This window comes from Gasterosteus aculeatus, chromosome 4, assembly GCF_964276395.1.
Source record: "Gasterosteus aculeatus chromosome 4, fGasAcu3.hap1.1, whole genome shotgun sequence".
NCBI classification, from domain to species: domain Eukaryota; kingdom Metazoa; phylum Chordata; class Actinopteri; order Perciformes; family Gasterosteidae; genus Gasterosteus; species Gasterosteus aculeatus.
Genome location: NC_135691.1, coordinates 15,135,969 through 15,160,543, shown reverse-complemented (window position 1 = coordinate 15,160,543; position 24,575 = coordinate 15,135,969). Strand labels below are relative to the sequence as shown.

General features: G+C 44.3%; 1 protein-coding gene across 13 annotated transcripts in view; it reads right to left on the bottom strand.

The window, feature by feature from the left end:
* tenm2a (teneurin transmembrane protein 2a) overlaps positions 1–24,575 on the bottom strand; it is a 192,106-nt gene that overhangs the window by 125,721 nt on the left and 41,810 nt on the right. For 7 of the 13 annotated variants that reach the window (XM_078102044.1, XM_078102046.1, XM_078102045.1 and 4 more), the window contains exons 2-3: positions 17,847–18,214; positions 488–532 (exon numbers count right to left, since the gene is read on the bottom strand). In XM_078102044.1, the coding sequence (XP_077958170.1) occupies positions 488–532; positions 17,847–18,072 (271 nt within the window). In that variant the 5' untranslated portion in view covers positions 18,073–18,214. The remainder of the gene's footprint in view (positions 1–487; positions 533–17,846; positions 18,215–24,575) is intronic. The other 6 variants (XM_078102047.1, XM_078102050.1, XM_078102052.1 and 3 more) reach the window with 1 other exon arrangement.

Here is a 24,575-nt window from a genome sequence, read left to right as displayed (position 1 = left end):
CTGACTCATCAGACGTACGGACGCAATCACACAGAGAGGGAGGGAGACGGAGGGAAATGGATGAGGGGGAGTGGAAAAGCAGATGAAATTTGTCTGCTGGAACTTCACGACTCCTCTTCACAGAGCGCTTTGGGGAAAGTAACGAGGAGAAGGAGGGCCTGGGAGGAAAGTTAGCCCGGGGGGGAAGATGAGACTGTACAGATGGGCTGGACTAGAAAAGAAGAGGCACGGAAGTAGCTCCGCAGGTGGATTTAGCTTCTAGGCTAACGCTCGACAAGGATCCGAGCAGCCACTGAGGAATCTAAGCGCTGCAAGGCATCGGTGTGGGGGAAGGGGGTTATTACCGTTCCTTGTCCTTTCCTCTTACTTATCACAAAGGAGGACAAAGGGAAACCTCTTTACTATGCGCGACACAAGGGACTATGACAACGTGTTGATATTCAACACTACAGCACTACTGTATCTAGCTCTAGTAATGAACCCATACCTGAGATGAAGTATCGCAGGAGCAGGGGCGAGAACTCCAGCAGGCCTGAGAGAATAGAGCACATGGGTTCCTTACCATCAGCGAGCAAATCACCCCGACGCCCAATTGTTGCTCGGGAGAGTGTGTGCTCCACAATCACCATAGCGATTATGCAAATCGGCCCATCCAACCACAATGACAATAATTGGGACGCAATGCACATCCTCTAGTCTAAACAAACAGTACATGGAAGCAGTTGCACAACATCAAATGTGTGTGTGTGTGTGTCCCCTCATATCTAATGTTACATCCCACATGCCACCGTGACGTACAATTAACATGCCATAACCAGTTATTATTTATGCAAGCTCCAATCCCTCCTTATCACCAAGAGTGGTGGGCGCAGCCAATCAACACGCTCTCAAAGAGAGATTGATCGGCCCGACAGCTTGACGTGAAAATCTATCTCAGTTATTCGGCAAATCCAAAACCAATCGCATGTTGCATGGTGCTATGACAGATGTGGCGGCCAAACAAGGCGCCGCAATGCTTTTCTCTCTGTGCCTTTCTTGGGCTTATGATGCACGTTAATGCCTGTTTGTGGGCCCCGAGCAGCTTCCGCAGCTGCCTCGAGCCGAGTGCGTCTGCGTCTGTTCTTTGTGCACACGCCGACACGTACGTTTGACTTTCAGTCGATCCGCACACTCAGCAGAGAAGCAGCAAAGTGTCGAATGAAGGAGCAAAAAACAGAAAAGAAACACATTTCAGCGGTTTCAGCTGAATCAAATTCAAACGAAACTAGACTCATATTAATTGGTACAAGAAAACTAATAGTATGAGGAACCCTTGATGGTTTTTCCCTTCACAGCAAAGGGAACCGCTCAAGGAAGGGAAAATCACGGCAGTAAAACAGTGGGAAATGTGTATGTATGTAATTAAAAGAGAATAGATGATACTACGCACTAAGTAACACACACGACACGACAGAATGCAATTTCTAGCCTGCATGGAAAGCTGAGATGTACAAGATGGGACTCAATCAGCATATGCTGAATCAAATTCAAATGAAAATGCGGCTCTATTAAGTAAAAGGAGTAACAAGAAAAAATGGAACGGAAGCCTAACTAACCAGTGAGGAAAAGCCACTTGGGTGGTGGCTTGAAAAACCCAGACATCTCATAAGTCCTTCGAGCAGAAGACGCCATTTTTGTCCGTGCCCTCTAGAACGACACATGGAGGCGTTTTCTAATCCAACTGAATTAATGCAGCACTTTGCGAAGGTTAGGAGAGCTTTATTGTCAAAGAATTATAAACCCACGGCTGTGGTGCGGGAACCTTTTGGGTTCAATGCCGACTCCGACTGTGCATCTGCAAAAAATATTTTTTGATCGTTGCAGTGGCTGTTTATCACCAAATAATCAGTCCAAGGGATGTTTGCGCCAACTTTGAATGATATAGCTCAATAGGTTCTCACGAGAATGGAAAGGGCCGACCTATAGACCCTGACCTTCAATGACCACCGCAATACATCAAATAAGTTCATAGTTGAGTCATGGTACTGCTGTCATATCCAGATCCGGATAACCACTCATGTGGTTCATTTCGTCATATCATTGTTCCGACCAATGCACACCCAAGATTTTTCATAAAGCCAACAACCTCCAGACAACAGCAAATATTACATAGCGACACCGGTTTACAAAGACCCGTCATTTGTTTTCGCTTTCCTGCACCTGCCATACATCATCATTTAGAGTGTTCTGGCGCCGCACGTGTCTGTGATAAAAATAAATAAATAAATAAAAGTGACGCATGGGGAAGGAGAAGCATCTCGTTGGAACTACAACCCTGTGAGTGGGAATGGCATTTGCAGTGATCCATTAAAACCGCATGTACTTCCCTTGATAAAACTCATTATGGATGTGCGTGTGGGAGCGAACCAACGTGCGCCACGTTGCGGTGTGTGTGTGTGTGTGTGTGTGTGTGTCTGTGTGCTCCTCTAGAACGAGAATGAGCATTGGTGGGTAGACAGCTTTGTGGGATAGAGGGGCCTATCATTAAAAAATCATTTGTGCTTGTTACCAGTCTGACAGGCAAAGTATGGGCAGCAGGTCTCTGCATTATGCCGGTTGCCTTTTCCTCACCCCAGCGTGTAACTCTCTACAGGATATAAAACAGGCAGAAGGTGTACAATTATGTTGCTTTTTTCCAGATCCGATAGTTTGCTCTGCAGGCCACCCTTGGACATGGCATTTTGAGCTTTTGAGCAAACGGCAGCTCCAAACAATTCCTGATTTGCCATAAAGTGCTGAACTAGTGAACGGATTTTCCTCCCGGGTTGAGGACGCATCAAAATCAGAGAGCACGCGCGTCCGTGCCCGGCAGGTTCCCCAGCAGTCCCTCTGAAATTACTGTTGATAACAGTAAAAGCCCTATTTTCTTTGTCACAGTGAAGAACGTGCTAAAAATGTGCAGCTAATAGCATCGAAAATGTGTTATTTAAAAAATAAAAAAAAAAATCCATTTTCATTTGCATCCAATTCCGAAGTCATCTCCACAGCACTTTCTTATGCCCGAAGAAATGAATTTCTCTTTTGTGTTTTCTTTTCTGTGAATTACTGAGAAATAAAATATATATATGAATTCCTTTTCCAATAATGGAGAGCCTTTAACCGAAGAAATGTTTCGACAGACGCGGGAGAAAGAAAGATTCAGGGAAATGATTAGAATGCCAAAGTAGAGACAATATAGTAGTTTAGAACTTTCAGGGCTCGCATATCTCCGCTCTCCTGTTCTGCTCATTTTCACTGAGCACAAGATGAAATGCCAAAAGAAATAGCGTTGAGCTTCTTGGTGCCCTATTAAAAAGATACAGGACAGCGATTGAGAGATGGATTCTAAAACCGAAGACAAGATGGGAGTAATACTTTATTTTAATTCAAATTAGCCATCTTCCCTATTTCCAAACTCTGCGCTCTCTGAAAAATGAAACAGAATCTCATATCCCAAATGTGATAAATCTCCAAAAAAAAGTGAAATTTACAGGACACTCTTTACTTTAATCGTTTAGAATTGAAAAACTAAATTACAAACTGTGTGGAAAGGACGTCGCTCGACAATACAGGAATAGTGGCAAGCGCTAAGCTCATCAGAGACTACAGTACAGATGGCCTTCCTCTCCGTCGTCATGTCCCTCACACACACACGCACACACACATTCTCCTCTCACTCTCACTGCCACTATTCGTCCTCCAGCAGACACTTGTACATCTCTGCCCATGCTTATGTAAATCAAGTGCTATCCTCTTTGTGTCTTTCTTATAGATACCAGTGCAATTCTATAAGGGAGAATGGTGCAAATACGTGCAGAATGGGTCGGGGACACAGTCCGGAGACAGTGGCTGGAGCTTTGAGAAAACATTGTGAAATTTGAACGAAAGCAGCCATTGAATTCATTTTCCGTTGAAGCATTGAAGGACGATCCACAGGCCACGCTGTGAGAAAGCGAGACCAATGTGCTTCCTCTTCAACTGATAAGAGAATAAAACAGAGCTCGAGGAGAAAGGATGAAATCTATGGTCAGGGTAAACTGTTTCTGCAAGAGGGTGACAGAGGAAAAAACAGACAGACTGCCGGAAGATAAGCCACAAAACAGAGAGCAGGAAAGAGACGTCTGTCGGGTTCACGCAAAGGTCAAGGGGAAAGGTCACGGTTGTGAGAAGCCTGAGACTGCGGGTGGATTTTATGGGGTTGTCTTGCAGTAATAATGATCACACACTGTTATTACTCTCACACACACACATCCACATCCCAGCGGGGAATACAAACAAATGTTTTTCCAAATCAGGGTTTCCATGGTGATGAGGTGAGGTGTTTTTGTTATACTCACAAAGTGCTTGTTACACTCTCTTTAACTATTTTAATTACAAGATGATACAGTATATCTAGATGGTGAAGACCAAAACAAAACTGACTTGACCGTGAATGCTAATGTTGCAACTATGCAGCTTCCTACTTACATGTTCATGGAAACAACTTAATGAGGCCACATCCTGCCCCCGAGTAGTTGAAAAATGGAGCATTAAGTTCGGGTGCTAACGCAGAGCCAATTGGTAGTTCTTGTATATTTGCTATAACCACAATATTTCCCTGACCTTGGTTTATGCTGTATGACAGATTATGTGATTAAAAAATATTTCTAAAGCTTGCATTCAAAAAAGTATTGTAATATTAGTGTTTTCTTTTAGCAGAATTCTCTAAATAAATATTCTTGTCAAAATATAATGTCTTTAACTCATATGTTCATGTTGGACCTGTTAGCTACAATAATTATAAAAAGACTGTTTTCTCTCGCTCTCTCTCTCTAATCATTCTGTAAGCCCTTATTTGTAACGTAAAAGGCTTCACAGGAATTACTGTAGAAGTCTTTCTTTTGTCGTTGGCTAAACGTCTTATCTCAGTCATCACTCTCGTGACCATCAGATAGAGATTATTCATCACTCCTCTTTGCTGGGATTAAAAACAAAGTGGTTTGCAGCAGACAACGCTGTCAAGATTAAAATGTTTCATCTTGACGTCTGGAAACTAAATATGTGCATTGATGCTCTAACAAGTAAACAAAGTGTTAGTACGCGTCATATCACTTCCAACACTGGCACATCCATTTATCTTAATGGGAATGTCTGGAAATGGAAGTACGGCTGTTGAAAAGAAAAGGAGGAAGAATAAAAAAAGAGAAAGAAAAACACTTTGTGCCTGGAAACGGTGAAATCACTGTGTGAAAAGATTTGGATTTGGATGCTAATTTATTTAGCGTTTCATTAAACGGCGCCGTTACATCTTCTTTTCAACCCCAAAGTACACAGGGAAAAGTGGCAGTAGCAAAGACGTGTTCAACAATACCTACACTGTGTGACTGACAGGATGACGGGGCTCACTGACATTCAGCCTCGTAGGGCTTGGTGTTGATTATCGACAATCGTTGTTTCAGACAAACACGTACACATTCCATGGCCGTTCCTTACCCGCCCCCCACCTCCCCCCTCCCGCCCCCCATTAGCTGGGCACCTAACAAGAACTGCCCAAATAGGAGTCATGGTCAAACACTTCCCACAACCCCCAGATGACATCCGTCCTTTTGGCTCCTGCCTGAGCCACGGGGGCCCTTGCGCCTCCAAATGAGGAGGCCAAAAATAGGTGTGACAAATGTCATCCATCCGGGGCTGGTGCTTCTTCTCCGGCACCGGAGGACAGACGCCGGGTCTGGACAGGACAGGACAGGACGTGACAGGACTTGACACGACACCTTGCACTCTGGAGGAGGTCTTGCTGAGAGGTGGATCGCTGTAGCGGAGCACGTCTCATGGACGAGTGGGAGACTCGCCAAGGCAACCGGCCTGGGAGACTTGTCTCGCCGCGAGGACACTCCGTTTACATCTACCAAGGTGTCCATTTAGAAATGAAGCATTTTCAGGAAAGCTGAAAAACACCAGCCTTTGAATCAATGTCGCACTGCTCAGCTTCTGTACATATGGCTCTTTTGTAGTGTTTTTATATTTTATTGAATAAATATGAGTGTGTTTTCCTATGAGTTGATGTTGAAAATAAATAAATGTTATTTAATTAAATGGCAAAGTGGAACGCATCCTTCTCTTTATGATTTTAAGATTAAACGCGGGTTTTCTTTTCATGTTAGGCTTCCTCTCGTTGCTATTCTAGCTTGGCTTCTTTGGGACCAGAACATGTATTACTTTGGTAACTCATAGTTGTATCTTAAAAGACAATGTAACATATTATTGCGTAATGCTGCATCGCTCCACCTATTGAACCGAGAACACAGGATTCTCTCGGCCAAAAGCAACACATATGCTGCAGAAAATGCCACCGGCACATCTCCATTTGAGAAATAAAAAAAATATGCTACGCTACTTAAGAAGCGTTTACAAAGGGATTTAAAGCGTGGAGTTGCAAGAAATATATTTTTTTACTTTACTTTTACTTTATAATCACACAGGATTATAATCAAAGCGGGACAGTAGTCAAAAGAAATCTTGAATCTCAACTTCCTTTTAACAAATGGAAAACCCAATAAGTAAAAGAAAAAGGAAACTCTCAGATACAAAATGGTGCAGGTTTGAATGTACGGTATAAAGTGACAGTATAATTTAAAAGTTTCCTAGTCATGAGCTGAAGCTGAAGTTTTGCGGCCTGTGTCGTCAGGCTGTGCTCTTGTTTTTATTAAAAACATGAATTAAAATCAAACATCACAGCATTAGACTGGTGCAAGAGATAAAACAGAATAAATTAAAATGAACTTGTTTGCTCTTTTGGGACTGTGGACTTTGTTCAAAATTCCAAATTGTGAATTATGAACTTGATTTGAATGCATGTGAACTTACTGCTGAGTAGTGTGAACTCCTTTACTTGTGCAGACCGTAGCTCGCAAGCCTGTGGAACAGCGCGCAGAAATGTCGTATATATACACCTTGGCGCCACTCTGGGCGAACATTTACTCCCTATTGGTCGACAAAAGAGGAAAAACCTGCTGCTGGTTAGCGAGTAAAGTTTTTCTAGAAGTATGTGACCGAATCACAAACAAACAAATGCATGTTGAGGGGCACATTCTGGTCGAGGTATGAGCATAAATCATTTCCATATCAAGTAGTCTTGTTCTGTGACTTATCGGTGGAGGCAAAGCCGCTCTGTGTTGTGGCATTCAATGTTATTTATGTACATCATTACACCCCACTGCCGACATATCTATGGAATTCTTCCACCTTCTCACGTCCGCCACTTCTCCCCGGGTCTCTCGCATCATTCTTCGTGTGAGTTCATCTGCATGGTAATGCTACCGTGATGCGGCAGCTGCAATGCAAATCATTTGCATCAGTCATCTTCTTTTTTTTTTTCATCTCACTAAAACAAGGACATACTAAACATACAGGGGTGTAAGCAATGTGTCATACGTTCACTTACGCAGACAGGTACACACATGCATATGTTTAAATAAAGTGGCTGGGGAACACGCTTAATTACAGCCTGGGAAGCAAGTGACTGGGCTAAGGAAGAAAAAAAAAACACTTGATATCCCTGACATTTACATTCTGCCTCATTTATCAAAAGCTGCCCAAGGCGAGTCAAAGAGGGTCATTACATTGTAAACATAGATTAACTCAACTCCTGCGAAAACCCACATTACGTTGTCTGACGAATGATTTTTATTTTAAGAAAATTTGAAGATGCCAGCTTGCATTTCCCCGGACTCTGTCAATTAATTTTCTTGTTTGCAACTGGATATCTGCTTGTGTGCGGCGGTGATGGAGGGGCCAGCGTCGGTGCTAAGTAGCTGGCACCTTCTGCAAGCTTTTCCCCGGCCTCCTCCCATTATTTGTCTCATTTGTTACCCAGTGTTTACACGCGTGCGTGTGCACCTGTGCCAGCGCCGGGATTAATAGCTTGCGCTCTTATCGTTTGGACAGAATTTGACAAACTACTCTTGAGGTGTAGGTGACCTGTACTTACTGCCAGTCATTCTCCTCAGTCCCCAAAACAACTATTAGTCCCTATCTCGCTCATCTGTACAGGCTCTGAGGAAGAGAAGAGCCAAAGTCAAACTGAGAACTTTGGGAGTGTAAGCGAGTTGCAAACTCCATTTGGAGTTAAAGAACCGTCTTGCATGTGTAGCCCCTCCCCCCACACACACACACACACACACAAAACCGTGCAAAAGCAGTTTCCTGTCTATAAAAGAGCGATTACGGGGCAGCGGTGAGGATCGGAGGAGTTGGCCCCAGGATATTCTTCAGCGACTCCTCTGCTCAGTTGCTGCCACGGGATGCTTTGGAGTGTCAGCAGCTGGCAGAGGCGCAGAATGCCAGGAAAAAGACAAAGATAAAGGGGGATACGGGGAAGAGGGGAGGGATTGCATTTAATCTCGCCATTCATTTTTAATAGCGTGCAGCTGTTGCTCTCGCTTTCATCGTCGACGGTCCAGGTCTGCTGTGACCCGATGGACTGCATGCATTCACACACGGAATTGTGCGAACGAACACGATGTATGTCCTATTCATGTTTTTCTCTTTACTCCGCACAGCTTTTAACGTGTACTGCAGTCCTGTCACTCTGCGGAGGGCGTCTGACGCACTTCAATGACACATGGTGCCAGCCGCTGCACTGTAACATGTGGTAGCTGCACGCCCTTCCCCAAATTTGACTGTTCAGCATTGTGCAGGAGCCCTGACTGAGCAGAGGAAGCGCTGGCTTTCCTACAGACAGTTGTGCTAATTGGTCTAGCATGACCTCCTGTGCCAACACACATTTTGACTTAATGGAATTTAGTGTGTTAATTTTGGCAGCTACTTTTGATTTAGTCTTGGTCTTGGCCACAATGGGTTGTAAAATGTGACGGAGGAGCCGGGCCAAGAACAAATGGTTGAAGTGTTTGTGTGAGCTAATATAAATGACATGTGAAACGTCATTACATGAAAGGATTTGGATTTTAACAAATAGCAAAGCATTTATTTGCAAGGCAATTTAACAAATTGGCAAAGGTGTAATAACTTCATGAGGACCAGGGATCTAAACGCAACACTTTGTTGTCTTTGTCTGTTTACTTGCAATGCTTTTGACATGGACACCGGAAACTTCATGGTCCTTTATTGTTTCCACTGTCCCAACAAAAGAGACCTTAACGTCCTACAATCGTTGCAATACAATATTTTCTTGGCTTCAGAACCTGCAATGAGTTTATTACGTTAGACGTGTTTGTGACGGAGCGTCTCATCCAGCCGAGGAAACGCTGCCTGCCGTCGCCAGAGAACAGAGCAGAAAGGTCCGACAGTCTGTTAAACGGGTCTTCATGTTTCTGTGAAGCAGCGCGGCTTCAGCCTGCTAACAGTCAGCTAAACCGAGACAGCTGAGCTAAACTAACGAAGCCACGTTCAAACTCGCCGAAGCGTAAAATAGTAAAAAGTATTGTGACTTCGTCAACCACCAACATGTTCGTCTCGTTAACGAAAGTTAAACTATGACTAATAGATTTAGTCATAGTTTTTATTTTTTAAGATTGTTTTCGTCTCGTCTTAGTCATGGAAAAAAAGGTTCGTTAACGAAAAATTTCCGTCATAGTTTTCGTTGACGAAATAAACACTGGTGCGCAAAGGACGTTTGCAGAGAACACTCCCCTCATGCTATGAATTGATCCAAAATGGAGAAAGACTTGAAAAAAAAACTTTTCTATCGCAATATGGGTTCTCTCATCCCGCCATGGAGGATTCTGAAAATAGGTCACGCTGGAGGTCAGTGTTTGTAACTGCAAAACCACACTTGACCGCAATGCCAACGTTCCGCATGAAAAATAGCCGCGTGTATTCAAACGTCCGTTCTGTTCCTATTTGGTTTCTACCAAACGGACGAACACAGTCTCCTACCGACCACCCAGCAGTGCATTTTCCTTGCTATTTGGTCTTGAATAGAGGCAGCGCAGGCAATCATGCCAGGATACGAGTAGCAGACTTCGGCACACTTCTTGGACAAAGCAATCATTGGTTTCTACCGTCATTCTTCACATCAAAGTCAAAGGAGAAAAGGGGATGGAGAAAGTGGTTAACGTGAGCTGCTACACTGCGTGTAAGCCTGATTATACTATTTCTCGCTTTAGCCCAATTGCAACAATAAGAAGTCAAGCCTATAGCGCTCCTATAGCGGGTAAAGCCCACTAGGGAATCGAAGCACAAAGCCACATGTGCTCATTCTCAGAGCAATAGCGAAGGCCTGAATATAACAAATGTGTGATGTGATCACTAAAGCAACAATACAGGAACAGCAAGGGTGAAAGCGAAGACTGAGGTTGAGAAATCAGCTATGACAGGTGTGACAGGAGAGCACAAGAGGACATAAAAGAAAGTGAGAGATTTAGAGAAGGAATGAGTTAGGACACAAGATGATGTTAAGTGTTGTCCAGGCAGTGTGGCAGGCAGGTGGGTGGTGGATTTTCTTTGTGGTTTCCTCGTCCTTTGGGGGCCGAGGCAGCAGAGCAGAATGTAGAGCCGCTCATTTAGATCAGAAAGGCAAAGGCCAAAGCTTCTAGACCACAGCGGCTCCGAAGGTGCCCGCTGCCTAGAGGTGGACCTGCGGGGCCGACACACCCCCGGGTTGTGCTGAATAGGAGCTCGAACAGAGGGACTGGAGATGCACAGTATGGGTGAAAAGATCAGAGACAGAAAGGTGAAAGAGGTGCAGACTAACAGAGAGTGAGCGCGGTGTGAGGGAAGAGGTGCAGGGGGCCTCTGTGCGCTGCTCGGCCTGGCATATTAGAGGTGACACGTTTGAATTGGAGACATGAGATTAGCTGTTTAGCAACAATTCCCTGTGTATTTGGCCCATGCGAGCCAGATCAAAAATCACAAACCGATACTTTTATGAGAGTCATGAAGCAGCGTTGTGGAATTTTTCCACTTTCATGAGAGAGAGGCTTGTGCCATTATTGGGGATCAGTGATGTTGCTTTGTGGTGTTAAATAGTGAACACATGTAATGAGCTTTCCACATGGCTGCGTGTTATGGTGAGGAGAGAAATGCGTTATTTGGCTGTGCTCATCCAAGCAAACTAAGTAATAACAGTGTAATGGGGAAACGGTGGATTCAAGATCCAACTAAGGCGGAGCTACTGCTGGAATACACAAGCAAAACCGCTTTTTCAAACTCTGAAAGAAGCCGCTTGGGACAGCTGGTGTTCAAATACAGACAATAAACTGAAAAGAAAAAGGATTTACACAAAATGTGCCCGCTATGTTAAGTCTGAATTACAGCCCGGCGGTATAATTTGCAATTGGGATTTCAACATTTTTACCCCACTATATTGTGCAATACTACAACGGCCCTTTCTTATAAACACTACTCAATGGATGATCAGACCAAATTGCAATAAAATCTTCACTTCAGTCATTCAGCCTGATGTTCTAATTAGTATTTTGGGAAGGAGGAGTCATCTTGTTTAACTAGCAGCGAACGATTTATTCACTCTGTCGACACCACGTTAAGGTATACTAAATGTACAACGCTGCATTGCGCGCCGAAGTGCTCGTTAAACTGCGCCGGCGGGGATTTAGAACTGCACTCTCTTCAAATTACCCGACGGACGTCCGCTCTCTGGCCAACAAGATGAATAAACTGCCGCTCTGATCACTGCGTGGTTCACGCTATCCCAGCCAACAGGCAGAAACTAAAACAATCTGCGCATAAAACAACTATAAACCCTGGTTTATCTTTTACTGCAGGTTCAATCAGCCCACTCTCAGCCCCCGTTACTCTTCCCCTCCTGTCCTCGCCATAATCAAACAAGGCTCTGGGCCCAGACCTGGGGTCGCCTTGCCGCCTGAAGGTCTGTGATGACCAGCTGGCCCCCATCTTCACGCTGATCTTCAACCGATCATTGGAGCTGTGTGAAGTCCCTGAACGCTCCACCATCATCCTGCTCCCCAGAAAAATCCTCCATCATAGGATCAAATGGCTACAGGCCCGTCACCTTGATATTTGAGAGGCTGATGTTGACCTACTGACCTACCCCTGCATTTTGCATACCGAGCAAACAGGTTGGTGGACTATGCAGTCTACATGGGACTGCATCACATGCTGCATCAACTCGACTCAGCAGGGACATATGTGGGGGTTCTGTTTTTGGACACCAACAAAGTCTCCCAGCTCACTGTGCCAGACTTCACCTGTCAGTGAATGACCAACTTCCTGACAGACAGGACGCAGCATGTCACAGGCGGCCCCCAGGGGTGTGTGCTGTGCCCACTGCTCTTCTCCCTCTACACAAGCGACTCCACCTCGGAGGACCCAACTGTCAAACCTGTCATTGTACTCAGGAACGGCGTTGAGTGTGCGTACAGTCGGGTGGTTGACCAGCTGGTCCTCTGGTGTGATCAGAACAACCTGCAGCTCAACAAGCTAAAAACTGTGGCGATGACAGTGGACTACAGGCCACTAACATTGCCCCCATGTCACCATACTTAACACTGTGTCTGCTTTGGAGTCTGCACACTTTGTGTTTCTGGGATGCACAATCTCCACCAATAGGAAAAAGAACCAGCAGAGTTTGTACTTCCTCCGCAGCTCAGCATGTTCAGCATGTTCAACTTTCCTCAGAAGCTGCTGCTCCTGTTCTACTCCGCCATCATCCAGTCTGTTCTCTGTTCTTCAATCTCTGTGTGGTTCTGACTGACCATTGACCTTTAAACAGGACGGAAGAGACAGATCATATACATACAACGGATCATCAGGTCTGAATCATTGGCTCCAGCCTGCCCTCCATCTTGGACTTTTACAGCTCCAGAGGCAGGAAAAGGGCAGGAAAGATCACTGCAGACCCTTCACATCCTGGAAAGGCACTATTCCATCTCCTGCCCTCTAGTAGGCGCTACAGAGCACTGTACACCCAAACTACTAGACGCAGGAACAGGTTCTTCCCTCAACAACTAATCTAATCGGGTGGCTTTTTCCCCCGTTTTTTTCTGCTCGATCAGTTTGACATTGTAGATATAATCTTCAAATGCGTAGACCAAAGTGTAGACCAGAGGTCTTCAACAGGGGGTCCGTGAAGGTACTGCAGGGGGGTGGCGAAATTTTTGGTTGATAAGACAATTTTTTAAAACAATTTTTCCCCCACAAATGTAAATGTCTTCAGAATCAGAATCAGAATTGTATTTATGGCCTTTAAATACACATTAACATGAATCCAACATATTGAAGCGAACAGATATATTGATGGAGAAGACGTTATCTGTCAGCGCGCAACACACACACTCAGCTTCCCTCAGCAGCTCTTAAGCTGGGCACCGGTTCACTCACAGCTCCTTTCATGCGAATACGACCGCGCAGGCACCAGCCAATCAGATCGCGTTCATGCTCACGTCTAAAGAGCGTGAAGCTCAAAAATAAAAGATGGCGGACCAAACGCCGTAGAATAGGGGGTCCCTGCTCCACCTCGCCATCAGTTTGGTCGACCTTGGCTTGAAAAACGTTGAAGACCTCTGGTGTAGACCATTCCGTCTAACTCTCTATGAAATGGCCTTTTCCAAAAACTAGATAATATTTGCAGCGGTCAGGCTTTAGTTAAGGGTCAATTATTTTTCTAAATGGGGGGTAACAATTGTCATCCTGAACAACACCAGACATCAGATTTATGGGACAAATTTGAGGTGTGGGACTATTAGGCAACCAATTAATTCACTCAGCTGGTGAATCACACTCGAGTGCTTTGACCCTGAACTTTGTAAAAATCAGAAGTAGAAATAGTCTGTGGTCTTTCCACATGAAGATCTAACAGTCTTCATATTACTTTGGTCTTTCTACATGCAGATATAGCAGTCTTTATATTACTTTGTATTATTAGAAAAGTATAACACAGAAGACAGAACTCCTTTTGTGACCACCAAATGACCAAGCAAGTGAAAATTGTTGGAGCAAGACAAATATGTTGGATGAAGGAGATTACATTATCCGCATATAGACTTGAGGCGGGTCTGCATAAAGTTCATTAACATCAGCTCCTAATGGACTGGGAACTAAGTCCACAGAAAATATTTCTTGCCCAGCAGGCACAGAGCAGCAAAACACAAAAATACAGCATTGCTATAAGACTCTAAAGACACACCAAATACGGTTCCCCAGGGAGATGATGTTCCTTTTTATGTTGAATTTACGCTTCAGGAGACTCTGAACATCCTGTGAAGCTTTCCATGCATAATGATGTGCAGTAAGTAACTTATTTCAACAGGCAATGGTATCTTTAGCATAATACTACAGTATAGATTGTATATAACCTGCGTCAGGACTTTGGTGTACATCTAGAAATATAGTGAGAAAAGTTATTATTTATGTAAGACTTTTAGATATACAGTATATATATTATAAACCTTTTTTTTAAATGCAAAAGATGTTTTTTATAATTAACAAAAAAACGTTCTTGTGCAAAAATCACATCCCCAGGATGTGCGATTTGGCTCTGAACATAGCCCGACGACATCTGCCATACTAATAATTTGCACTGCCTAACGCAATTCAAATGATCTTTCAGAATAACAGAAACAGCCCCAAAACATTTACCCACAAAAATGTCCACCGTGCGCACATTTGCAAATGCACATGTGCAGGACAATGGAGCCTGAGCAACAAAACCTGTTAGAATTCATCAAGAATAAATGTCTCTGGTGTGAACTTCTCTGCAGGTGAGTCAACAACTCAGCAACAGCTTGTTTGATTTGATTTGTGTCTTCGTTGGTGTGCACCGGATGATTTCGCCCCACTCGTGCTTGACTAACCCCCCTTTTTTTTGTCTAATGACAGCCACAAGAGTAAATACCTTTGAAAAGTTTGTGCTACATGTATCCACTAAAGCAATACTGCTTTCAGAGGAAAAGCTCTGGATGACCTCAAAACCTTTCCAGTTATCGGAAACGCCAACGAACAACATCATTATAATTCAAACAAAGTTAATCATATTTTCTTGAATTACTAATATCTCCGGGTCAGTTCAGATATCACACCTCCCTCTTTAAACAGTTTGCAGGCTATTTAACGAAGCACAGGGGTATAATCAAAACTCCCTCTCTGTCTGATTTTGTAGTGACGGCTGAAGACAAGAAAGTGTCCACTGCGGCCGTCTTGCCCGTAAACTACAAGCTGCTCAAATAGGTGAACACATTGTTTCAATCCCTCAAGTACAAGTTACAAAAAATCACTAGTTGAAAGGAGATGAAAACTCTATATTCATCTGCTGCCTCTCTCCATCCTCCTCCTCCTCCTCCTCCTCCTCCCATGGAGTCACAGTCCATATGGTGCTGCAACACTGTTGGTCTCCTGTGACCACACTTCCCACGATGCATCTGTGGCTCTGGGCTTTCGTGGGAGCTGATAGGCTTTGGAGCACTGTGGTATCGACCAGTTATTGCCTGGTGTGAGGTCAGCTCGCAGCAGCAGTGGAGTGTGTCCGCACGGCACACACCAATGACATCCAGTCTTCCGTGCATCCTGCCAGTCAATCGCACATTTTCTCCTGCTTGAAAAAGATACGCTTTTCTGTGTACCTTAAGAAATGTTCTTCTTTAAACTAACGTCTGCTCTTACTTTTGGGGCACACGCGCAGTCACACAAGAGACTCTGACAATGGGTCTACTGTGTCAAATTACTATCATAAAGGACTTCTATTTCAGAAATACCACCAATGACTCTCCTTTCATTCCTTTTTGAGGGCAATTTCTTTTACTGTTGTTCTACTCTTTTCAGCAGTTGTGTGACAAGCTCTCTCCCACTCGTGTCTGTCTCCGTGCAGAGAAAACAGAGCTTAGCACAGATCAATCCCATTGAGTCTGACTTCTCTCCCTAGCCGGGGATCAATTCTGCTTGTTTCATGTCGCTGTGCAATATACACACATGTGCACACACACACACACACACACACACACAAACACGCATGCACACACACACATGGTTAAAAGACATGCCTATAAGAGCAGGCCCGCCCCTTTGGAGATGACCTATCGGCCTATCGGCTAACTCCCTCCACAGGGGATACCGAAGTTCATTATGACAGGCTTCCTGGTGCTAAAGGTCTGCTTTGGTCCTGTGCTGCAAAGTGCAGCATTTACACCATCCGATCACTATACCAACTTGCCACAAAAGCCTCACAAGAATGACACACTGGCTGAAAGTAGAAGGCCGTGGGAATAAAATGTTACGTGTGTGGTAGCGGACAGGAAAGGGAAGGCTCTAACATTGTTGACATATGTCGGGCTCAAATACTCGAGCTAGACAGGACATGATTGTAACTCCTTGAACGATATGAAAGCTCACAAACTTTATAATAAATAAATAATTTTCCCAGCTGAAGCTTACAAGCACCTCTCTTCTATGCCTCATAATAATATCCCTAGCATTTGGGGAAAATTACCTTTTTGGGATATGATTTCGCTGTCTGAAGGTGAAATATGAAGCTAACAATAGCCGCCTGCTAGCTTAGCTAAGCACCGCGATGGGAGGTAGGGCGACACATCTAACTCAGCCGAGGTTAAGAATAACGGTTACGCCTCTTTTGCACTTTAGTCCAGCGGTTCTCGATCTTTTTAGGCCAAGCATCCCCTTCTACATCCTGACTGGGTTCTTGCACTCGCAATCCCCCACACTTAAAAAAGAGATAGAAAAAGAAACAACTCCTATTTATAGCTGCATTAAAATTGAACCAATGAGAGAACAGTTTGCTCACGTGTGGTGTTTGTTTAAAATATTTAGTGCGCTGTTAAATGTTGCAGTGTGAACACAAACCGAACAAAGGGGCAACTGCAACATTGTATCACATTAATCCCGAATCAGAACAAAGCAAACAAACTACAGGTGTGAAAATGCCCTGAAACACTGCAACAAAGTTTGAATAAATTCCAGTTACATGACTTTTACACAGCCATAAGGATGGCGAGGACACACACATTGCCCATCCATCCATCTTCAAAGCCGCTTTTCCTTCATGCAGGGTTGCGGGAATCTCGTTGATTTTCAATTAACCATACATGGTGGTTACATTATTTAAAATGGAAAATGTTTAGTCAGAGGTCATCAGAGTTAGGGGAATTTGACTTAAACACAGTAAACCACGTAAGGAACAAATAGTGGCACATGGAGAGACTCAGAAATAAAAAAGGGAGGAGTCTGTTTTAGGATTTCACAAGCAGCGCATGGGGCTCTGCCTGCCGCAAGGAAGAGAGAGAGGGGGAGAGAACCAGGGGTAGCGAGTAAGATTAACGCCTCCGATTCCTCTCTCTCTCTGTGTCCATTTTCTCTTTCATAACTGATAGCTTCAGATGTCCGCCTGACAGTTTTCCCGATTCCAGCCAGCTTAGCATATTGGTATGAATGTTGCTGAATGAATGAAGTTAGCTCTTAGCTAACGTTAGCTGCGCAAATTAAGCTAACGTCAGCTAGTGTACATAAAAGGAGGAGCTAAAGTGCATCCATTCATTAATTTTTATAATTCTTTAAAATAAGTTTCTATTTTGTGTTAAAAAAAATGTTTCTATTTGTTAATTATTAGACCACCATTACGTTTTTCCTCTCGCACACCCCCTAGGGGAAGCTCGCGCACCACCAGGTGTCCCCTGGTCTACGAACAAGAGCTTTCCAAAAAAATCTTTTGCTTTTTTATTTTAACATTGTGCAAAAGAGCATCATAGGTGCTGGTAGGCATGAGCCTCTCCTTCCAACGTAATCTTGGCAATAAAAAATAAAAAAACCTTATCGTCCACGTACAGTAATGTCTCCAGTCCAGCATGGTATGATTCAAGCCACTAAACTACAGCGTAATAAGTAATTTCGCTCCACGAACTCACCTTGCCTGGAGTACTCGTCGGCCTCATGGTGAACGAGGTCTGTCACACAGCCGCCGTAGTGCAGCCTCTGCTCGTGGTCAAAGGCCTTCAGCGTCTCGCTGGAGCTGTAGGACTTTTGGGTGGGCACGCGGCACTCGTCCGTGTCCAAGGAGGAGGTGTTGTACTGGGTGTCTTTGGAGCCACGGCCCCTCGTCAGGGAGCGGTGCCTTCGGTCCTTCAAATCCATGCCGTTCGTGGGTGGGCTTGGTGGAGTCCGGGGGCGTTGGGAGAAGAGATATGGTGAGGAAGTGGAGAATGAGGAGGAGGCGGTTGTGTAGAGGAGGGGGGAAGAGGAAGGGGCCTCCTAGCGGGCTTGTTAGGTCAGTCACCTGAAAAACAGCAATAGAGAGAGAAAGAGAGAGAGAGAGTGGAAAGGTAAGTAAAACCTTGGTATGCAATTCATGGATGCTCTGTTGTGACTCATTCTTGTCCACTAAATAAAAAAAGGAAAGTTAGGTAAGTAGGAGCGTGGTGGATGGACATTTTCAAGCGACCGGCGACGATATAGAACGCGTCAGAGTATTGACGCAGGATAAGTATGGCTATTGTGGGGAGAAACAGAGCTGCCAGCGGAGAGGTCCACAGAGATCGTCCACCATCGACCGGGTTCATGATAAATGGTCGGGCCGGCATTTAAATCTCTGACAAAAAAAACGAGAGTGTCTCAGGCACCATCCTGTCATCTTAAGCTGATGTCAGCGACGCATGAGCACAGACCCACAATGATGTAAAGCAGAGGCCTTCAACAGAGTCCGCGATCCATAGGGGGTCCACAGAGGTACTGCAGGGGGGCCGCAAAATTTTTGGTTGATAAGATAATTTTATAGGGAATAGGGGAATTATAGAATAGGGGGTCCCTGCGCCATCTCGCCATGAGTTTGGGGGACCTTGGCCTGAAAAACGTTGAAGACCGCTGAGGAATGGCAGAGGACCAGGAAGGTGAGAGGAAGGCCAAGAGGAAAGCAAAACGATGGGAAGCGAGATGGCTCAATGAAAGGTAGAGGCCGAGAAAAAAAGAAAAAACAGCAGCCGGATGCAACAGGAAGGATGCAAGAAGAGGAGAAATGACTTGAGGGCATTGCTAGTCTCTCCCTCATTATCAGAGTGAGAATGAATCCCGCTCCCTTAGAGGCTGTAAGGAATAATCAAACACAGCAAGACGCACAAACACACACACACATGACAAAGGCTCAGAAACAAACTCAAATGCACGTATGCAAATTGAGGTGCTGAGATAATAGTGATTCCTGGCACTGACTCAGCTTGTGGCCTGACTTGTAGCGCAGCTGAACACGTGCAGCGTTACACATCACATCTTTGTGCCGTACTCCTGATCTAACCGCTGCTATTCAATCGTGCAACCAGTCCCCTTCTAATCCATTCAAATATTACACTATTGGATTCAGATTATAAATGATTATGATGCTAATACGGCACGATACAAGCGCAGAGGCCTTGAGCAACGCATTACATTAGCGGCTGAAGATCAAAGTACAACAATACAACAACCAGCAGTAATTGACGGGAGCGCTTCCAGCAGCAGCCTGTATGGGATATTTATGCTAATAAATAGGCCATCCGTGTTTCTATTGCTTCAGGGCAAAGGAACGTCTGGTCCACCCACTGCATTACAGCCGTAGCATTGCATTCGCATCCAAAACATCACTGAGTCTGGACGGTATGCATCGACATGGGAGCGGGGCCATTCTAGAGACTTTGCATGGTCTCATTTAGAGAATGTGATGTAACTAATTGCATGCTGGGAGGATGGAAGAATGAGGAGGGAGAAAAAAAGGGGGAGGACAACACAAAATGTGAGTCAATCTATTCAATGAGTGCTCATTTTAAAATGCTTAGAAGGTAGTATTGAAAAGTGGCCTGCTATGTGCATTGATTAACAGTAGGTATTAAGTCTCATAAAGAGCTCATTATGCCCCGACATCCATCACACAGGCTATTAGGAGTTCAACCTTAATGTGTTTGTACCTTGAATGGAGAATGTGGAAATGGAGACGGCTACTGGCTCGGCAGGTTTGGGGACGTTCTGACTGGCGCTATGCGAGTTATTAGGGCTTTGTGAGAAGTTCAATATTGCACTTTGTTGGTGCATTAAACAGGGAGGTGCCCATTAGCCTAGCTTAGCGTAAGGTACTGAAACAGAGGGGAAAGAGCTGGCCTGGCTCCTTGCTGAGTGAGAAATTGTTACAGGAGCTAAAGGAACAGCGGCTAGCGCAGAGATGACGCCAGGACAGTATTCTTCCTCCAGTATTTTTATGCTAAGCTAGGCTAATACTCTCCTGGCTCTGAATTGAATACAGAGAAATGAGTGTTATTAATCAGAAGTGATGGATCACTGCCAAACTGAGTACAAGGTGCAGGATAGTAGTACATTGATACACGGTTGACCCTAAAAATCAAGAGACGTGAGCCGTATGTGAGCCGCCGTGTCTATAGACGTCTGAGAGTTAACAATTGTGTGCGTGTCAATCACAGTAGAAGGACTGGAGAAGTAGTTTGCAGGTGTATTTTAGTTGAGTAGCAGAACAATAGTATAGGAGATAGATGGGTTAAGAGGATAAAAGCCGAGGGGGTCAATCACCAGATCTGGAATGGATATCAATCACATTCCACCCACGAGGCTGTTTGCCTCAAGGTCGCATAAACACACACCTTCACTCACAGAACTTTTTTCTTAATTACTCTGGTGACAACTGTCTAAACCTCCACAGTGTCATTCATCAGAAGTGTAATGACTCATTGTAGTTCTGACGATTTCAGGTTATTCGCATACAAACGGGAATATAGACAAACTTCGCCAGGATCCACTTGGGCCTGCAAGTAGCAGCGTTTCCTTGACAGTCTACAAAAGGTAGTTAGATGAAGGAGAACAGAGACACGCGTGCGACCGTGAAGTGACCATGAAATCCAGGCAGAATGAGAAATGTAATTGGAAGGCAACAGGGAGGGGGGAGAATTCATTTTTTGCAATTACAGAGGTGAAGTTTGGTAGAGATAATGGCCTTTTCTCTGCAAATAAGAGCTCAGAAAAGAGAGGAAAAAAAAGAAAAATGATACAATGTAAATCCACTCTAACTAGAAATCACACACAGTTAATAGGAAGCTAATGACATCAATGGATTAACAAGCATCAAACTAGATCGATTCCCATTCAACCTATAAGAAAGAGTCCAAATGTTGAAGAAACAGAGGCAGCAATATCCACCTCCTTGTACAATTTCTGGACATCTTTTTTTTACCCATCAAACATTGGGTTTATCCACATTTCTCCATAAATCTGTGGTTAATAAACATGGAAAACAAGCATCTAGTTTTCCTATTGTGTCGCATCTAAATATATCCAACACATTCAGTCAAATAAGTTTCATGGAGGACATTTTTCAGTTGTTAAAAATGATCTTGTCAAACCAACAAAGCCGGCAGGGGGTGATCGGTGGTTCAGCAGTAGTCCCAGTAGCGCGTTAACGGTTTGAAATGTGCTCTGTTGCATTTTACCTCGAATGCAACGAAGGAAAAGTGCTGCGGAGTCGACACACGGCTCCGGGCCGCATATTCTTTCACTGCAATCACAGTGCTTACATGCCCATTGGCTGGGTACCCATGACAATTAGCTGAAAAGATTCCATCCACCAATAAGTAGGAGGCCTATGTGTGTGTGTGTGTGTGTGTGTGTGTGTGTGTGTGTGTGTGTGTGTGTGTGTGTGTGTGTGTGTGTGTGTGTGTGCGTGTTTGTGTGTGTGTGTGTTTGTGAGTGCTAGTGGAGATGCTGTTAAGGGCCATCACGCTGTGGGAGGCTTCCTGTCCAAATTACTCCTATTGTAGAGATCTCAAAAGAGGTTCAACAAGGGCATGTTTACTCTGTTAAAGCTACAACTGTTCTCACATTTATTTAAATAGTATATTCGTATAGTCCAAATTTATAAAAAAGAGTTTAGACTTGTTTTGTATGTGTATTTCAGTATACAGTGCTATGCACTGTATAATTTTAAGGGTTCAACTAAATTACTATCCATTCACATGTAGATGATTTTCTCAAATAATGGATCACAAATACTTGTACTTGTTGTATAAAACAATAAAACCCAGTATCTGTCTTTGGTCCAAATTCAAAGGATTGAAGGAGTTCAGTAGACATTAAATTGCACCTTTTGGAAACATCAAACACACATTTTAAAAGACAAAGCCAATTGGACAAACTAATACCTTGTATTCCATACCACACCCTGGGTAAATCTACCTGTACAATATGCGTTTCTGTTTAATGCAAACACATGTTTTTGCAGCAGGTTACAGCCACAGTAATATCTATCTGATCTTATCTTACGGTTGGACTCAAAGCGCCCGTGAAGCAGTCATTATCTGGCTCGTTTAACTCAATTGGAACCAAACCAAAGGCGACAATCATCCAACAAGAGTAGTGACTAAAAGCCTGATGAAACACAGCGTGAAGCTTTTCCATCAGAAAATGCATCCACTCTTTGTCAACAGTTCTTCATTTTGCTTTTGCTTTTCTTTTCTTCCCTTTCTCTTCTTTCTCTCTCTTCCCTTTTTTCTTTTTTGGGGGGATTTGAAAGAAATTTAAATAGATAAAGTCATTGAAAACACGAGGCCATATCGTCACAAAAGAAAATATTGTGGATATAAAGCATTTGGTTCTCAAATTTCAGCTTTTTTTTCTGGCTGCAGCTCAAATTAAGTTGTTTACCCAGTTTGTTCACAAAGACAAAGTGGCGAAGACTCAGTGAAAGAGAAACAAAAAGAGCAGACGGTGGGGAGCGGAGGAAAGAGAGGTTGCGTGAGAATAAAAGAAGTACAAATGTAGCAATGAGACTTATGAATGAAGTTATGAGACTTGTGCTCAATTACAATAAAAGTACGTGCATTGTGATTTTAAGACCAGCGTCCTGCTCCATATCACATTGTTCAAAGTGTTTAGATTCCCCTTAGAAGCGTAATATATTTGTATGTGCAAATCCTTATTATTGTTATTAATCCCTTCTTTTTGCCGGTAAATGCTTCTCTGAGTGTACATTGTCAATGTAATTACTTCAAAAACTCTATGGTAATTTAATGCGTTCATTTAAATAGCTCATTATGTACATTATGCTTTCAAATTTTACAGTACGGATGAGAAATTTAAGCTGTATTGACGTCTTGCATGTATGCTAAGACGTGCCAGGCCTCCTGATTTCTTCCTGTTCTCAGATGGAAATTACACATCCCAGCTCATGTGAACCTTCCTGCATGTATAAACGTCCATAAACGCGTCATGACGTCTATCGGTCCCACTCTTAACGCGCACACAAGTCGGGCTTCTGTGAGCTTTGGAGCGGGCGGGGTCTGGCTGATACGCTCCTCGCCGTGAAGGGTCATTAATCATGTCTTCCATCTCGGGCGGCTTGACATGCATGCAAGCTCGCACAAATATAAATGAAAAGGATGGGCTGGGGGCTGCTGCTTCCGGGGATCCAGTTTAACTGGAAGCCAGTCGGTTCTGGATCCAAGATGCTCTGGGAGCCAACCGCTGAGGTGCGCTGGGAACAGGAAACGTTTCATCACTCTCTCTCCCACACACCTCTCCTCATTACCTCAAACACCTCTTGAAGCCAAAATCCCCTTGCTTATTAAAATGTGATGGGTTGTTGCGTCATTATTTGTGTTTGATTGAGTAAATTGTCTTTTTTGGGGGGTACGAGCGCGGCGCTACAACGTCTGATTGCATTGGTTGCGCTCATGGCTCAGATTTTGCCGGCCCTTCTTAGCCAGTGAGCACAATAAGTCAGTGGCAGACTCCACAACTATAAGGTCACCTACAAAAATAATCCAAGATATATTCTCTGTAATTGAACCTAGTTTTGGGTTTACCGCAAAGCTTATTTTCATCCATCCATCTCCAAACCGCTTATCCTGCACACAGGGTCGCAGGGGGGCTGGAGTCTATCCCAACCAACTTCAGGCGAGAGACAGGGTACACCCTGGACTGGTCCCCAGCCAATCGCAGGGCTCCACAGAGACATACAACCATTCACACTCACACACCTACTGGCAATTTAGAGTGCCCAACCAACCTGATCCCCGGAGCGTGTCTTTGGACTGTGGGAGGAAGCCGGAGAACCCGGAGAGAACCCACACAGACATGGGGAGAACATGCAGACTCCACCCAGAAAGGCCACTGGGCAGAGTCGAACCCAGGACCTTGCAGTGAGGCACAGTGATAAACACCACTCCACCGTGCCGCCCAGTTTATTTTCATGCTGTACGGAAATAGAACGGAAACCAAAAAATAATTAAGCAGTCATATTACTGTTTGCATTAGAAAATGTTGTGCGGCGGCCTATATTTTTTAGTCGACTAATTGTTTCTCACTTCTGTGTTAACACTGAACACTAGTTCCTCTGCATGCTTTTGCTGGGGTGAGAATGAGGAGGGGCCAGGCTCGATGCAGTAATTGTGAAGAATTGTTGAGGCCGTGCAAGAGCGCAGGGATGAAAGTCACACAACCCCGAGGTCTGCATTGTGTGACTCTGGGTTCGTGGTCCCTGCAGGGATCGAGATGGATGAAAGTCGCCTCGCTGAACGGGAACTGTGAAGAGAGCGCACCCGCCTTATGTTTCCCTCCTCCATTGTATGTTTCTTCTCCTCTCATCCTTTCATTTGTCAGGGTTTTAAAGG